The sequence below is a fragment of the Salmo trutta genome, chromosome 13 (assembly GCF_901001165.1).
Source record: "Salmo trutta chromosome 13, fSalTru1.1, whole genome shotgun sequence".
Taxonomy (NCBI): Eukaryota; Metazoa; Chordata; class Actinopteri; order Salmoniformes; family Salmonidae; genus Salmo; species Salmo trutta.
The window spans coordinates 61488790-61507796 of record NC_042969.1 but is presented as its reverse complement, the minus strand read 5'-3'; the positions used below and the strand labels follow the sequence as shown (position 1 = coordinate 61507796).

The 19007-nt window shown below is 43.6% G+C and overlaps 1 protein-coding gene across 4 annotated transcripts; it reads left to right on the top strand.

The window, feature by feature from the left end:
* Window positions 1-782: 782 nt before the first annotated feature.
* Window positions 783-17846, top strand: LOC115206248 (glycerophosphodiester phosphodiesterase domain-containing protein 5). 4 transcript variants are annotated; one of them, XM_029772981.1, is made up of 17 exons: window positions 783-927; window positions 6460-6665; window positions 7326-7431; window positions 8211-8314; window positions 9914-10007; window positions 11792-11851; window positions 11961-12059; window positions 12199-12292; window positions 13192-13337; window positions 13985-14067; window positions 14760-14910; window positions 15031-15249; window positions 15410-15567; window positions 15621-15798; window positions 16668-16750; window positions 16905-16984; window positions 17362-17846. In XM_029772981.1, exons 7-17 carry the CDS (start codon window positions 11961-11963, stop codon window positions 17454-17456), a joined length of 1386 nt encoding a protein of 461 aa, XP_029628841.1. In that variant the 5' UTR covers window positions 783-927; window positions 6460-6665; window positions 7326-7431; window positions 8211-8314; window positions 9914-10007; window positions 11792-11851; the 3' UTR covers window positions 17457-17846. The 4 variants fall into 4 exon arrangements, with proteins under 4 accessions (XP_029628841.1, XP_029628842.1, XP_029628844.1 ...); XM_029772982.1 differs by having other exon boundaries at window positions 786-927; window positions 17607-17846; XM_029772984.1 differs by having other exon boundaries at window positions 791-927; window positions 15654-15798.
* Window positions 17847-19007: the final 1161 nt, after the last annotated feature.

Sequence of the window (19007 nt, the reverse complement as noted above, 5' to 3'; positions counted from 1 at the left end):
AGAGAGTCTGTCTGTCTCGGTCTGTTGGGTGTACCCCTGGTTAGGTCTGTTTATATAAAGTGTTATTGTAAGTGTTTCTGCCCCTCTGGGTGGGGTTCTTATCTGAACGGGAAATAAGACTCAAGACACTGATTAAACTGGTAATTACTGTTGCCACAGTCTTAATCTGCCTGGCTAGACAAAGGGTATGTGTGCGTCTGTGTCGCAACCCACCAGCTCTTTATTTCTATCCCTTTTTTCCCTCTCGCTGCCTCATTTATCTGTCTCTGTCTATTCCTCGATCTCTGGGAGAATCTTAATTGCATACTCCTTGCCTTCTACTCAAAATCCATTGGATGAGAAAGACAGAGGTTTAACCGCCTCTGGCCTTCTCCATCACCCATGTACTATTGTCATTACATGAATGCGTTACAGATTACAAAGAGCTTCACTGCCCAAGATTAGAGGTACACCCACACACTTTAGCCGAGGCTCCTAAATCATGAGAAACTAGACTATAACACTTTAAAATCACATTCGGTGTGGTTAAATCCGTTATGTTGCATCCCTCTAGTCTGAGCTTCAAACAACAACCTTTTCATTCGCTGCCAAAGAACGAGCGTAATAGTTTCAGCCTATTTGGATCATTATTCCTTACTGTGTAATTATAGATGCATGGACTGTTAGCAACAGGTGGGAGTGGCTCTCTCTCTCTCTCTCTCTCTCTCTCTCTCTCTCTCTCTCTCTCTCTCTCTCTCTCTCTCTCTCTCTCTCTCTCTCTCTCTCTCAAGGTTCTTTCTCTGGAGCGAGACAGACGCGGCTGTTATTATACCATCACCAGACTGCAGGAGGCCACGGCAACACAGATCGCGTGCTTTTTTTTCTAAACGGATAAACAGACAGAGAAAACAATAACAACGGACGAGTAGCTGTTATAATCACCGTCCGGTAAGTCTGGGATATATTGTTGCCTGGTAAACAGTGGTAATAGGATTCTTTTTTTTTCTTGTTTTATTATTGGTTAACGAGTCCCATGCTTATACAGGCAGATCATCCTCTCTTGCGTTAGAGACAACCTACTGCAACACTGTCACGGAAAAAACAGTAGTTTACTGGGCTATTCCATTAATAGGCTGTACGTTGACCATTGAACTCTCTGATCATAACAGTTGTTTGAATGAAGATTGATAGATTGCGTCTGCTGCCTGCTGCTGTGTAGAGCCGTCATTGTCTCCGGGGTGACCGACACACTGAGGGAATGACCAGACCGTTAAGTTGGCCGGGAGATTTCTAGATTTACAAGATCTATCTAACGGTCTGTTTGTTTCAGGGTCCGCTCTTTTTTATTCTGTTGGGTATGTGACAGCCCGGGAATATGAGGGTACATAGCATAGCCTACATATATCTCTCGCACTCTCTCTCGTCCCTTCCTCTGTCCACGAATAGCCTGGTTTCTGTGTTAGGTTAGATATTGCATTGGTGCTGTGTTAGGTATTGGGGCTGGGGTAGGTCAACTGCTTCTGGGACTGGTGCTGGTGTATTGGGTTGAAGATTTGTATTGGTGTCTGGTGTATTGGTGCTCAGCTTGGATGGGAGGCCTATGGGTGCTGGGGTATAGCTGGTGATGATGATGGGGTGATGCTGGGAGAGAATGAATGAACAACGGAGACAACAGAGAGTCACTGTTAAGTTTAACACTGTTTATTTATAGACACACACATACTGTCTGTAGTCCTTGCCTAAGGTCATTGTTAAGCCTACTGTACAGGGCAGAGGGTGTATAGTAGGCCATATAATAATAAGAGTGGATAGAACGGGAATCCCCTTCCAATGTCAGGCATTGTGAGTGTATGAGTTTACCAGTCATTGACAAGGTCAGGGGTTCCATGTCTGTTCTACTCAGTCTAATTATATGGTTTAGGCTACTCTACAAAGTACAGAATCATTCTACTTCTACTAGTCAACTGGCATAATTGATGATGCTATGATACATTAATACAAACATAGAAACATCATCCATTGTATCCATGCAGACGATGAGCAAAACATCACATCTTCCTTCATATCTCTTTTCTAGCTTTCTCTGTCCTCTCTGGGCTAGTGGTTTTGTTGGTCCAGTTCTCTCAGGGTTTTATTGACCTTGCATCCTATAGCTGCTGGTACAACACCAGCCCATCCTACCATTTACAGTATGTCTGACTGTTTGCTGCTGTTTGTTTCCTGCTGTGTTTCTATGGGGTTTGTGTATGTAATGTGTGAGCTGTAAGAATTTCCTCTTGTAGGACAATAAACCTCAATCTGATCTTTACCTGGACCTCAAATCAGCTTTGTCACTGTCTCTTTCTCTCCTTTTTACATCAAATCTCTTTTTTTTCTTTTACCATAGAGAACATTAATCCATTGACCCGGTATGGCACCTTCACGATTTGCCCAAATGTACCTGGGTGACTTCACACTAAATGTCATGTAGTTTTCTCATACTTCAAGTTATCCGTCTGAAACTTTTCACATACACTGCTGCTATCTTGTGGACACCATCGGAATTACAGACGTGGGACCTTTCTGTTGCATTTCAAAGATAGGGGTAGGAGAAAAAAAAATGTTGGTATTTTCTTCTACCAGATTTATTGTGTTATATTCTCCTACATTCAAGTCACATTTCCACAAACTTCAAAGTGTTTACTTTCAAATGGTACCAAGAATATGCATGTCCTTGCTTCAGGGCCTGAGCTACAGGCAGTTAGATTTGGGTATGTCATTTTAGGCGAAAATTTAAAAAAAGGGGGCTATCCCTAAGAAGATAAAGACATGCTGTGCCAGGTCACGGGAGTAGGTCTGTCCTGTGAAAGAGATATGATCAGTGTATGCGATTAACCTGGATTAATGGTGGTTCAGATGTGGGTTAGTGTTACAGTACAGATGAGGTAGGTCTTTTTAATTCTGTATAGATGTGTTTTCCTTAGTTCAATTGAACATGTTGTGGTAATTCTAACCAAAAGGAGAGAGACTGTATTCTTCAAAACAACTTTATTATAAGATTTACAAAAATGAAGCAATCAATAAGAACCACTCAACAGTGCATCATTAGGAAAGCCCAACGGACAGCGTTGTCTCTCTCCTTTTATAGAAAAAGTACAATCTATTTTGTCTACGTGGCAGTTTAGCAGATGGGTGGAAACAGGGAGGGAACATGGTGTGTAAAAGCTGATTTAGCTTGTTTGTGCAGATTAAGATAGCTGACGTTGCCACCGTTGTCTGTTCCTTTCTGCATGTTTCCAGACATCTAAGTTCCTGTAGATTGTTAAAACAGGATGTCACATACTGCAGTCGCACCTCAACAGCTCTTATATGCACACCGAGACTTATGAGTAAGTCACACAAGACAAGCCTGTATCAGAAAAATACTAACATATAACAATGGACAAGTAACAGCATAGTATGTCTAATTAAACAATATAGTAGGTAATTAAATAATTTCCTCCACAAGTACAGGCTTAACTGAAAGACCAACAAAGATGGAATGCAATAAGACATTTTATTAAATAGTTTGTGGAATGGCCTCGTCTTCGAGGGAAGATCCTCGGAGCCAGATGATGTGATGGCAGGTAGCCCTACGTGTAACTACTGGCATCGAAACCCCCCCACTGGGGGAAAGGAGTTCTATTAACGAGCCTTAAGGTTATTATGGCTGGTGGTGGCAGGGAGATGGATGGTTGTCGAAAGCTGATGCTGAAAAACTGCAAGTGGGAGAACATGGGTAAATTGGCATACAAAACATCCCAAGATTTACGCCCATTGGTTGCGAGAGAGGAAGGTAATAATTGCAAGAGTGAGCCAATAGGTTAAACAGCAAGCATGAGGAATGTTCATTATTGTGCTGTGCTTATAGGTTGCAAGGTAAATAGGTGACTGATATTCCACACGTGGCTAGTAGGAAAGAGAAGAAACGAGTCGCTATGCTGATGATACGTTTGTATTCATTCCCGGTATGCCCGTAGAATAGGAAACAGCAGTGAATTATGTTATGCTAACTGGATGTAGTTAACCTGTCTGGGCTAGGGGGCAGTATTTTCACGGCCGGATAAAAAACGTACCTGATTTAAACTGGTTACTACTCTTTCCCAGAAATGAGAATATGCATATTATTAGTAGATTTGGATAGAAAACACTCTGAAGTTTCTAAACTGTTTGAATGGTGTCTGTGAGTATAACAGAACTCATATGGCAGGCAAAAACCTGAGAAAATTCCAAGCAGGAAGTGGCCTGTCTGACAATTTGTAGTTCTTCTTTCTAGTCCCTTTCGAAACTACAGTATCTCTGGGGTTACGTTGCACTTTCTAAGGCTTCCATTGGCTCTCTAAAGCCTTCAGAAAGTGGATTGAGGCGTCTCCTGTCTCTGGGCAGAGTATGGTAGCTCAGTTTGTCAGTGGTCTGCCTGGTGACTAATAGACTGGGTATGCGCGGTCCCGCGACCATGCTGTTTTTTCTTTTCCTCTTTGAATGAAAACACTATTGTCCGGTTGGAATATTATCGCTATTTTACGAGACAAATACCATAAAAATTGATTTTAAACAGCGTTTGACATGCTTCTAAGTACGGTAAAGGAACATTTAGACTTTTTTTGTCTCGAAATGCGCTCGCGCGTTACCCATTGGATAGTGACCTGAACGCACGAACAAAACGGAGGTATTTGGACATAACTATGGATTATTTGGAACAAAAACAACATTTCTGTGGAAGTAGCAGTCCTGGGAGTGCATTCTGACGAAGATCAGCAAAGGTAATAACATTTTTCTAATAATAATTCTGAGTTTAGTGAGCCCCGAAGTTGGCGGGTGTCAAAATAGCTAGCCGTGATGGCTGAGCTATGTACTCAGAATATTGCAAAATGTGCTTTCGCCGAAAGCTATTTTAAAATCTGACATAGCGATTGCATAAAGGAGTTCTGTATCTATAATTCTTAAAATAATTGTTATGTATTTTGTCAATGTTTATGGTGAGTAATTTAGTAAATTCACCGGAAGTTTTGGGTGGGAATGCATGTTCTGAACATCACATGCCAATGTAAAAAGCTGTTTTTGGATATAAATATGAACTTGATTGAACAAAACATGCATGTATTGTGTAACATAATGTCCTAGGAGTGTCATCTGATGAAGATCATCAAAGGTTAGTGCTTCATTTAGCTGTGTTTTGGGTTTATGTGACATGTATGCTTGCTTGGAAAATGGCTGTGTGATTATTTGTGGCTATGTACTCTCCTAACATAATCTAATGTTTTGCTTTCGCTGTAAAGCCTTTTTGAAATCGGACAATGTGGTTAGATTAACGAGAGTCTTGTCTTTAAAATGGTGTAAAATAGTCGTATGTTTGAAAAATTTAAATTATTGCATTTTTGAGGTTTTGTATTTCGCGCCACGCTCTTCCACTGGCTGTTGAATAGAGTGGGACGGTGACGTGCCACCTAGCCCAAAGAAGTTAAAGAAGCATTCAGACCAGCCTTCCTGATAGAACTTTCGTAAGCTATATTTGAATCGACTAACTTTAAGCTAAATGTCCAAAATGAAAACAAATAGAGTGAAGAAGGTATATAGTTTGTGTTCTGTGGGGGCGACCTGTTTGGGTAGCCTACCTGATTGGTTGATTGTTTGTCTGATAGGTAGTAGGCCTCCTATATTTACCCTCATCTCTTTCCCTAGTCTTAATATCTTCTATCCTATCCACTCTAACCGGAAGACGAGTACTCCCTCTCTCCCTTCCTCCTTCCCCCACCCCTCTCTCTCTAACTACCTTCAGGTCTTAGGTCAGTGTACAGGATGGAGTGTTAGATCAGTGGAGACAGTGCAGAGTGCTGTAGATGGGGTGTTAGATCAGGGGAGACAGTGCAGAGTGCTGTAGATGTTTGTTCGGGGGAACTGGTTTTAAGTAGACTAGATACAGTATGTTAGTGTTTAAAAAGGAGCTGGATGCAGCCCAGTGTTGATGGATGGAGCTCAGGGCTGGAGAAGGGAGGCCATTTTGGATGTGTCCAAAGATACAGTAGGGCCTAGATTCAAATCGGACCATGGGAGATCATGATAGAGCGATTGACATTTAAAGGTAATTAATTTCCAGTTGAGCCAGCATATGCAGCTTGTACTGTGAATGCGGTTTTCCAAACGCGGAAACATTGCCTTTTAAAGGTTCATAGCTGAAAGGGGCAATTGGATTGGATCTAGCCCTAGGTCTACTAGCTTTCCTCTGGTAAATCCTGGTCTGTTGGTAAACTTATGTATTGCCTGCATCATCTACTAAAGTCTCTCTAAGTTTATGTTTTGGGTTGTGATGGGGTACAACAGTTGAATTAAACTCATAAGGCATTTATAAATTCTTCAAGAAATAAATGGGTAAATATCATATGTTTTAAAGTCCAAACATTGATGTAGAAATTACAGATTGCCCCCTTAAGCTCCCATCTCTCTCTCTCTCTCATTCCACAGCTCTCCTCCAATACCGAATAAACTACTGGGACCAAAGAAATTCTCCATTCCATATTTCCTGTCCCGTCTGTCTCTCTTCCCCTGTCTCCCCCCTCCTTTCCTTCTCTCACTGTGATGAGGAGCTGTGGGTAAGGCTGTGGGTGAGGGTCCGTGTCCAGTCTGAAGCTGGGGAAGCTAAAGGTGGTGCGGCGGCAGCTGCTGCAGAGGTAAACTACTAGTGTGTGTGTTGTCTTGTGTAGAAGATTCCATTCTAAATGATAGATGATACAGTACTATAGTTTAAGCTGTCGTTAACAGGTATACTAGTATCATTATAGTGTGTTGTTCTCAGGTGATATTATAGTATATTCTTGTATATTGCATTATATTATAGTAGTGTATTCTTGTAAATTGCATTATATTATAGTATTATTGTAGTATGTTTGTCAAGTGTCAGTGTGTAGCGGGTCGGACGAAGTCAGGCGCAGGACACAGAACTGAGTAAAAACGTAACTTTACTCGAAAATAAACCAAACATATATTCCACACTGGGAAACACACCAGCTCACAGAAATACTGACCACTTCACAACGAACAAACACGCACAAAACCATGTGGGAACCAGAGGGTTAAATAGGGAGTAAATTATAACGTAATGGAAACCAGGTGTGTATAATCAAGACAAAACAACATAGAAAAAGAAACGTAGATCGGTGGCGGCTAGAAAGCCGGTGTCGTCGACTGCTGAACGCCGCCCGAACAAGGAGAGGCACCAACTTCGGCGGAAGTCGTGACAATATTCTTATATATTGCATTATATTATAGTATTATTGTAGTATATTCTTGTATATTGCATTATATTATAGTATTATTGTGCTTTTATCTAGGTATGAGCACCAGCCTTTTGTGTCATGTCTGGCTGGTCTATACGGCTGTCAATGGAGACGCTACCAGAGGGCCAAGTCACAGCCTGGGGAGAGCTGCTGCAGCAGGGTTGGTTATACACACACAGAAGCACGCTCGCACACACACACACACACACACACACACACACACACACACACACACACACACACACACACACACACACACACACACACACACACACACACACACACACACACACACACACACACACACACACTCAGACTCAGACTCAGACACGTGCACAGATAGGGCTCAACCAGTGTCCTCTTATGAAAAAGTGTCCTTGTGGATGTGGATGTAGCCTACTTTTTAATTCTGTTGTTGTAATTTGAAATGTAACATCAAAATAGCTAATTTCATAAACTCTTGAATCTCAGAAAATACCCCCTTCCCAGCCTTCCCACTCTTAGAGCGCGCTCGTGTCTGACTTGCATGCAGTGGCCACTGTCTGCGGGTGCCAGGTGGGAAATGGAGCAATTCGACTGCTTGTTAGTAAGAGGCAGATGTTAGCAGCAGAACAAACTCAAATCAAGTAACAACTATTTTGTTTTGACAGCTCAGCTAACTAGCTAGCTAGCGTATTTACATCATCATTCACTCTGATCAGCTGATGACCACTCTTTTCCCAATGTCAATCTTTCTCTCTGCTGACATACTGCAGTGTGTGTTTGTCATTTTACTGAACTATGTCTTTATAGGAAAAATGACTCTCTTTCTCTCCCTCCATCCCCAACCCCTCCCTCCCTCCACCCTCCCTCACCCTCTCCCCCATCTCTCTCTCCCCTTCCCATCCCCTCTCACCCTTCTCTCTCCCCCCTCTCTTCCTCCTTCTCTCTCTCCTCCAGGTGGAGTGTGGGAGCGTGGTATTCCTGGTCCTGACCTTCCTTCTCTCCTCTTTGTTCCTCTACTTCTGGAGCCAGGCTCACAATGATTACAATGACTTTGACTGGTGGGTCACACACACACACACATACACGAGCGCACAACACACACACACACACACACACACACACACACACAAACACACACACACACACACACACACACACACACACACACACACACACACACACACACACACACACACACACACACACACACTGATTGTACTAAACTCAGCAAAAAAAGAAACGTCCTCTCACTGTCAACTGTGTTAATTTTCAGCAAACTTAACATGCGTAAAAATGTGTATGAACATAACAAGATTCAACAACTGAGACATAAACTGAACAAGTTCCACAGACATGTGACTAACCGAAATGGAATAATGTGTCCCTGAACAAAGGGGGGGGGGGTCAAAATCAAAAGTAACAGTCAGTATCTGGTGTGGCCACCAGCTGCATTAAGTACTGCAGTGCATCTCCTCCTCATGGACTGCACCAGATTTGCCAGTTCTTGCTGTGAGATGTTACCCCACTCTTCCACCAAGGCACCTGCAAGTTCCCGGACATTTCTGGGGGGAATGGCCCTAGCCCTCACCCTCCGATCCAACAGGTGCCAGACGTGCTCAATGGGATTGAGATCCAGGCTCTTCGCTGGCCATGGCAGAACACTGACATTCCTGTCTTGCAGGAAATCACGCACAGAACAAGCAGTATGGCTGGTGGCATTGTCATGCTGGAGGGTCATGTCAGGATGAGCCTGCAGGAAGGGTACCACATGAGGGAGGAGGATGTCTTCCCTGTAATGCACAGTGTTGAGATTGCCTGCAACGACAACAAGCTCAGTCCGATGATGCTGTGACACACCGCCCCAGACCATGACGGACCCTCCACTTCCAAATTGATCCCGCTCCAGAGTACAGGCCTCGGTGTAACGCTCATTCCTTCGAGGATAAACGCAAATCCGACCATCACCCCTGGTGAGACAAAACCGCGACTCGTCAGTCAAGAGCACTTTTTGCCAGTCCTGTCTGGTCCAGCGACGGTGGGTTTGTGCCCATAGGCGACGTTGTTGCCGGTGATGTCTGGTGAGGACCTGCCTTACAGCAGGCCTACAAGCCCTCAGTCCAGCCTCTCTCAGCCTATTGTGGACAGTGTGAGCACTGATGGAGGGATTGTGCGTTCCTGGTGTAACTCTGGCAGTTGTTGCCATCCTGTATCTGTCCCGCAGGTGTGATGTTTGGATGTACCGATCCTGTGCAGGTGTTGTTACACGTGGTCTGCCACTGGGAGGACGATCAGCTGTCCGCCCTGTCTCCCTGTAGCGCTGTCTTAGGCGTCTCACAGTACGGACATTGCAATGTATTGCCCTGGCCACATCTGCAATCCTCATGCCTCCTTGCAGCATGCCTAAGGCACATTCACGCAGATGAGCAGGGACCCTGTGCATATTTCTTTTGGTGTTTTTCAGAGTCAGTAGAAAGGCCTCTTTAGTGTCCTAAGTTTTCATAACTGTGACTTTAATTACCTACCGTCTGTAAGCTGTTAGTGTCTTAACAGCCATTCCACAGGTGCATGTTCATTCATTGTTTATCGTTCATTGAACAAGCATGGGAAAGATCTGGGAAGTTATTTGGATTGAGGTTATATGTATGTATGTATTGCAGGTTTCAATTTGAGACTCTGGGATTCTGGTTCCCCTGGTCTCTGGTGCTGCTGGTTGTTGCTGTTGCTCTGTTCACCTACATCTCTCTGCTGCTGGTGAGAACTAGTACTACTACTATAAATACTGCTATACTTATACTACTGATATTACTGTACTATTACATTTTACATTTTAGTCATTTAGCAGACACTCTTATCCAGAGCGACTTACAGTAGTGAATGCATACATTTCATACATTTTTTTCCCCCCGTACTATTACTACTGTTACTACTACTATACTACTTCTGCTGCTCATTTAACCTACATCTCTCTGCTACTGGTGAGAACTATTACTACTACTACTACTACTATAAATACTACTATTCTTATACTACTGATATTACTATACTATTACTACTGTTACTACTACTATACTACTACTGCTGTTCATTTAACCTACATCTCTCTGCTGCTGGTGAGAACTAGTAATACTACCATAAATACTACTATTCTTCTATTACTACTATTACTATAATATTATTACTACTATATTTTGCTGTTGCTAGTGACAACTTTAGTACTATCACTATACTACTACTGATGCTGTCTTCAGTACTACTACATTAATATACAATTGTACTACTGCTGCTCTCTTCAGTGCTACTACATTACTATACAACTGTACTACTCCTGCTCTCTTCAGTACTACTACATTACTATACAACTGTACTACTGCTGCTCTCTTCAGTACTACTACATTACTATACAACTGTACTACTCCTGCTCTCTTCAGTACTACTACATTACTATACAACTGTACAAATCCTGCTCTCTTCAGTACTACTACATTACTATACAACTGTACTACTGCTGCTCTCTTCAGTACTACTACATTACTATAAAACTCTACTACCCCTGCTCTCTTCAGTACTACTACATTACTATACAACTGTACTACTGCTGCTCTCTTCAGTACTACTACATTACTATACAACTGTACTACTCCTGCTCTCTTCAGTACTACTACATTACTATACAACTGTACAAATCCTGCTCTCTTCAGTACTACTACATTACTATACAACTGTACTACTGCTGCTCTCTTCAGTACTACTACATTACTATAAAACTCTACTACCCCTGCTCTCTTCAGTGCTACTACATTACTATACAACTGTACTACTCCTGCTCTCTTCAGTACTACTACATTACTATACAACTGTACTACTGCTGCTCTCTTCAGTGCTACTACATTACTATACAACTGTACTACTGCTGCTCTCTTCAGTACTACTACATTACTATACAACTGTACTACTCCTGCTCTCTTCAGTACTACTACATTACTATACAACTGTACTACTCCTGCTCTCTTCAGTACTACTACATTACTATACAACTGTACTACTGCTGCTCTCTTCAGTACTACTACATTACTATACAACTGTACTACTGCTGCTCTCTTCAGTACTACTACATTACTATAAAACTCTACTACCCCTGCTCTCTTCAGTGCTACTACATTACTATACAACTGTACTACTGCTGCTCTCTTCAGTACTACTACATTACTATACAACTGTACTACTCCTGCTCTCTTCAGTACTACTACATTACTATACAATAGTACTACTCCTGCTCTCTTCAGTACTACTACATTACTATAAAACTCTACTACCCCTGCTCTCTTCAGTACTACTACATTACTATACAACTATACTACTCCTGCTCTCTTCAGTACTACTACATTACTATACAACTATACTACTCCTGCTCTCTTCAGTACTACTACATTAGTATACAACTGTACTACCCCTGCTCTCTTCAGTACTACTACATTACTATACAATAGTACTACTGCTGCTCTGTTAATCTACGTCTCTCTGTTGTTGTCTTGCAGGTACTAGCAGTGTGTTTACTGTCTGAGGGACAGAGGCTGTACCTTCACTGGAGTCACAAGGTATCTCCTATCCTCCATGGAGTACAGCACACATTCAACATCTGTGAAGCAGCACAGACTGATCAGGATGACACATGTTGATTAGTCCTTTGTTATTTTTCTGTGTTAGATGGGGATCGTGGTGACCATGGCGTTCTCTGTCAGTGCCACGGCCGTTCTCTCTGAGGTGTGGAGTAAAGAGTGGAAGACCCTTCTCCTCTCCCTGCAGGTTGGCCAGTCTAGCCGTCACAGACCAATCACATCATGCGACCCAAAGCAACAATGTGAAATGTGTATGTTCAGTTGTCTGCATTGTGATATGAACCTTTCTCGCCCTCCCCTTTTCTATCTCCCTCCTGATTGGCTAGGTCACAGCCCCCTTTCTTCAGGTAGGCGGGGTTTTATTGATGACTCTCCTGTCCTGGCCAATTGCGCTGCACTTTTTTCGTTTGAACAAGAGAGGTAAGTGCTCCGATTGGCTGCTGGAAAACAAGTCCAGGTTATGGTCGTGTTTCAAAGCCTGGACAGGTATTGTACGTATCAGCTAATCACATCTACATGTATGTTATAGCAACCTAGTGCCCGACTGCACGGTCAATGACGTGGCATGCAACCATTGAGTGATGTATGCAACGTCTGAGCAGAGGAACGCAACCTCTATTGACTGAGACTGAGTGGGACCTTTTCAGAGTTATAAAAGCCTGCATAGACACTGCCATTACGCACACTGTCCTTCACTCTCTCTCTGTCTCTTTTTCCTTCAACCTCTCGCTCTCTCTTGTTTCTCTGTCATCTCCATGGTCACTGTTCTGAGTCGTCGTGGTGACGTGAAGCTGTAGGTGGACTAGCTGACTCATGTCTGGCCTCTCTGTGGAGGATAATGACACACACACACACCTAGAGCCCTGTCAGGTGTACAGTAGTCTGATTAAAGGGGCAATTTGCAGTTCACACAATAACAAAGCACCTACCCGCCACCTGTTTTGGTCAACATCTAAAGGATGGGGCTGGAGAAATGTAACCACTCTCATTACATTCATAGACCAAGCGTTTATAAATTCATGAGGCATTTATAAATTCTTCAAGCAATCAATGGGTAAATAACATACATTTTTAAGTAAAAAAATATATATGGATCTAGCAATCACAGATTTCCCCTTTAAGCTTTAATTTCACCATTAAGACTTGTATAACTCTAGAATTAGAACACTGGACCTGCTAGACTTGTTCCTGTATGAGGTTGTTTTGAAATATAATCTCTCTCTCTCTCTCTCTCTCTCTCTCTCTCTCTCTCTCTCTCTCTCTCTCTCTCTCTCTCTCTCTCTCTCTCTCTCTCTCTCTCTCTCTCTCTCTCTCTCAAGTGCATCAGGTGTGTCTGTTGGGTGTGTACATGAGTGTATTGTTCAGTCTGTTCCTGGTTCCTCTGGCCATGTATTCTCCCTGCATCAGAGAAGCTGGAACCCTGGGGCCAAAACCAACACTCCTCGGACGCAGAGGAGCTCCCATGGTATGACCAACCTATCATACATCTATCATTACAGCTTAATACTACTCAAAGATTCAGTAGCACCCAGAGCAGCATGGTATGACCAATCACACTATCATACACTATCAAGATCAATATTATCCCTATATATCAGTACTACCACTTGCAGTAAACAGTAAGATGACACAGAGAAGCTCCCATGGTACAACCAGTCACATTATCAACATGATCCCTATCTATCAATAACTTCATTATCACTATTATCACGATCTATCAATAACTTCAATATCAATATTATATATATCAATAACATCATCATCAATATTATCACTGTCAATAACTTCATTATCAATATTATCACTATCTGTCTTGTCTATTATCACTATCTGTCAATAACATCACTATCTATCAATACTACGACATACAATATACAGGTAAATCCAGTAACATAACTTTAACCCAGAGGCTCTGGCCTCATGTTACTTCAGAGAGTCAGTTAGAGAGAGAGTTCCTGAATAAAGTCTGACACTGGAAAATGTACTTGGCACTGTGCGTTGTTGATGCCTGTGTGTGTGTGTGTGTGTGTGTGTGTGTGTGTGTGTGTGTGTGTGCGTGCGTGCGTGCGTGCGTGCGTGCGTGTGTTCTCGTGCATGTCTGACCTCTAACAGCTTGCCCCAGAGAACACTCTAATGTCTTTTGAGAGCGCAGTGGAGGCTGGAGTGGATGGGTTTGAGACTGACGTCACTATAAGGTACACACCACTCTGTCTGTCTTGTCTGTCTTGGATTGTTTGTCCGTTTGTCTGTCTATCTTGTCTGTCTTGTCTGTCTGTCCCCTTCTGATCCCTGTAATAGCCCTGTGTCCTGGCTAGCCTTGACCCCTGTCCTGTCCTGCCCTGTCCTGTCCTGGCTAGCCTTGTAATAATCCTAGAGATCAGACATTAGCGTTAGCGTCCTTCCACTCCTCCCAGTTAATGTGATTGCATCCTAGCTAATCCAGTTAGCGGTTAATACTCCTGTCCAGGCCTGCTAGCCTGGCGCTGGCTGTGTTCTCTATGTGGCTTTTAGCATTAGCATGTAGCATGCAGCCCTGGGTTCAAATACTATTTCTAATAATATCAGATACTTTAGCTGGGCTTGAGAGAAAGAGAAGGGGCCAGGGTGTAATGGAGTTTGCCTGGTGTAATGGAACCAATAGAATAGTTGCAAAACTGCAAACTTGGCCCATCAGGCACTCCAGGCAGGCTAAAGCAAACGCTCAAAATATTTGAAAGATTTCAAATAGTATTTGAACCCAGGCCTGGTAACAGGACTATAGCTAGCAGACCTAGTGTAGCTTCACCTGAGACCTGCCACATGTTTGTCTTGACCATGTGAACGCCAGGACCTAATCTCCCCCTCTCTCCCCTCCCCCTTCTCTTTCTCTCCCCTCCCTCTCTCCTAGTGCTGATGGCGTTCCATTTGTGATGCATGACCTGACCCTTCAGAGGACCACTAACGTAGAGGAGGTGTTTCCTAACAGAACACACACACCTGCTGCCCTATTCATCTGGTCTGATGTACAGCAGCTCAACGCTGGGGCCTGGTTCCTCTCTGTAAGGACATGCACACACGCACACACACACAGTAGCTGACTTTAGCACCATCGGTTAGTTAGTAACTGTATTAAAGATCTCTTTTAACCATCACTCTCTCTCTCTCCACCCCCCTCCCAGTGGGATCCGTTTGGCACGGTGTCCTCTCTGTCACCAAAGCAGCGAGCGCTAGCTGCCAATCAGACGGTTCCCTCCCTGGAAGAAGTTCTGGACGTAGCGAATCGGACGGGCAGGACAGTGCTGTTTGACCTGAGACAACCTCCTCCTGGACACCCTTACAGAGACAACTACCTCAACATCACCCTGGACCTCATACACACACACATCAACTCTAGCCAGGCATGTGTGTGGATGGGGTGGTCACCGTGGTAGTTCCTACCTTCCACTCAGAGGACCATGTTAGAAAGGCCTGCTGCCGTTCAATGGTGTCTCTCTGCTCTTAATACTGCGTGTGTGTGCGTGCGTGCGTGCGTGCGTGTGTGTGTGTGTGTGTGTGTAGGTGCTGTGGCTGCCATCAGATCAGAGAGAGGAGATACAGCAGGTGGATCCAGAGCTGCAACAGACAGCAGGACAGACTGCTTCTATTCAGGAACTACAGGACAACCACATCACTTCCCTCAACCTGCACTACAGCACCATGTCTCTACAGCACGTCAGGTACACACTCACACACACATGATGTACTATAAAATGTCTCTCTGCTCACCCAGCATGTATGTATGTGGGTTTTGTGTGCATTTCAGTAAGTACAGGTCGGTGAACATCAGTGTGAACCTGTATGTAGTGAACCAGCCGTGGCTCTACTCTCTGGCCTGGTGCAGTGGAGCATCCTCTGTTACCACCAACAACATGCTGCTGAGAGATATACACACACCGCTGCTCCTTGTGGTGAGACACACACACCACAGGAAGTGGAGGACAGGCTCGTAGTAATGGCTGGAACAGAATAAATAGAATGGTATAGAACTCATTAAGCACATGGTATCCATGTGTATGATACCATTCCATTCACTCCATTATGAGCCATCCTCCCTTCAGCAGCCTCCTGTGACACACACACACATTTACTCATTTTACATTTACATTTTAGTCATTTAGCAGACGCTCTTATCCAGAGCAACTTACAGTAGTGAATGCATACATTTCATTTCATATTTTTTTTTTTCCTGTGCTGGCCCCCCGTGGGAATCAAACCCACAACCCTGGCGTTGCAAACACCATGCTCTACCAACTGAGCTACAGGGAAGGCTAACACACACATATCGCTATTCATCATGGTGACACACACACACACACACACACACACACACACACACACACACACACACACACACACACACACACACACACACACACACACACACACTCACGCACGCACGCACGCACGCACGCACACACACACACACACATTTACTCCTTATGGTGATACACACATATCGCTATTCATCATGGTGACACACACACACACACACACACACACACACACACACACACACACACACACACACACACACACACACACACACATTTACTCCTTATGGTGATACACACATATCGCTATTCATCATGGTCACACACACACACACACACACACACACACACACACACACACACACACACACACACACACACACACACACACACACACACACACACACACACACACACACACACACACACACACACACACACACATCGCTTCTCCATATGGTGAGACACACAAACACACACTAATGTCTTCACGTGTTTCCCTACAGACTCCAGAGCAGTATAGTGTGATATGGGTTCTGACTGACCTGGTCTCTGCTGCTCTTATTGTCTGTGTCTTCATATTCCACTGGTGAGTTCACACGTTTCTACATACATGTCAAAAGTGTGTGACTGAGGCGATTACAGTGGAAAATATAATGGGTTAGTTAGATAAAGGTATGTCTGTAAGGTGAAAGTGTGTGTGTATGTGTGTGTGTGTGTGTGTGTGTCTCCCTGTCCTACAGGTGGCGTGAACGAGGCCTACACTTCTGGTCAGGCAGTCGACAGACACACGAGACCGGGCCTTATAGCAAGTTCAGGACCGGTAAGGACAACAACAATGTCATACTGCATACTGTACATTACTATGGCCCTCTCCCACTGGACTAATCTTCTACTTGCGTGTAACACACAGGCACAACAACATTTTAATCTCTTGCATAAACTGTACAGTTTATGAGCTGGAATAGCTGTTAGTTTCTGACATTCAATTCAAATTCTGAAAGAATCTCTGCTCAATGCCAGTGGTGTTCTAACCCTCAAGTTTATTGGACTCATAACATTAAAAAGCCTGTTTCATCAGAGGCAGTATGTTAGTGCATTGTTAAGGCAGTCTACATCCGTGTTCCTCGGGGATGATTTGACCTTTTACTCGGAATACCGGCGTACCATAAATTATTCTGTGTTCCGTCTGTGCCTCAGATCCTGTGGAGTCAGGGTGGGGTCGATGGAATCCCTTCCACTCAGAGTCTCCCACTAGAGCCCTCATCTCTCTCCCTCTGGACCTCAACCCATGAACTCAACTCATGAACCAATGAACCTCCCATGAACCATTCCCAAACCCCAAATCTTTGGACTTCAACCCACACATGAACCCTGCACCAACCCCTCACCTGAACTCCAACTACCACACCCCTGACTTCTAACCCTTAACCTTTGCCCAGCAGAGCTCAGCGACGTCTGGTCCATCTCCAGTGGGAATGTCCGAACGGAACTACGGACCCCCAGTACCCTCCACACCATCACAGAGGAGTAACACACACGCACACAGACATACAGCCACTCACCCAGTCACGCACACACAAAGTGTGACCGGACAAGAATGAGCGTAGGGAAACGGGAAGGAAAACAAGAGAAGAGGATGAACTGAATGTGTAAAAAGAGGAAGAGGCTGATGTAATGTGAAAGATAAGCCAGTATTTTGATAATCCTGACTAAGACTGTTGTTCCTGTGTCCTCACCTGACCAGCTCATTTACACCCCCTCTGGTGACAACTGGAACTGCAGAACTGAATTGCTGAAATATGAAATATACACTGAACAACAAAATATAAAAGCAACATGTAAAGTGTTAGACCCATATTTAATGAGCTGACATAAAAAATCCCTGAAATGTTCTATATGCACAAAAAGCTTATTTCATCACTGTTAGTGAGCATTTCCTCATTTACCAAGATAATCCATCCACCTGACAGGTGTGGCATATCAAGAAGTTGATTAAACAGCTTCTTGAGGTGCACCTTGTGCTGGGGACAATAAAAGGCCACTTTAAAATGTGCAGTTTTGTCACACAACACAATGCCACAGATGTCTCAAGTTTTGAGGGAGCGTGCAATTGGCATGCTGAGTGCAGGAATGTCTACCATAAACTGCCTCCAATGTTGTTTTCGAGAATTTGGCAGTACGTCCAGCTGGCCTCACAACTGCAGACCACGTGAAACCACGTCAGCCCAGGATCTCCACATCTGGCTTCTTCACCGGCGAGATCATCTGAGATGGGTTTGGAGTGAGGGGTAATGAGGAGTATTTGTCTGTAATAACTAATTCTGATTGACTGGGCCTTGCTGTCAAGTGGGTGGGCCTAAGCCGTCCAAGGCCCACCCATGGCTGCACCCCTGCCTAGTCATATGAAATCCATAGATTAGGCCCTAATTATATGAACTGTAACTCAGTAAAATCTTTGAAATTGTTGCATGTTGCATTTATATTTTGGTGTCAGTATATTGTTTTAATTCTTATAACTGTAAATACATCAGCTGCATTAGAGGAATGTATTAAATAGTGTCTTATATTTTCTGTGTGAGTGAATGGATGCAGGTGAACACTGACTGTACTGTGGTTTTAGTTTGATAAGGTTTTAATGATCAGGAGTTGCTATTCATATTTGAATGTATGACCAAGCAATAGCCTAGGGTTTTAGCATGGCAGTGAATACAGCATCTGCTTCTGCTAACACACATATCTATCTATCATGAGATCTACTCCTAAATCTTAATTTTTTGAGGTTGTAGAAGCTGTGTATGACTTTCAGGTGTTGTGTGGAAAGTTGCTGGTTTCAAGTGTTAGTC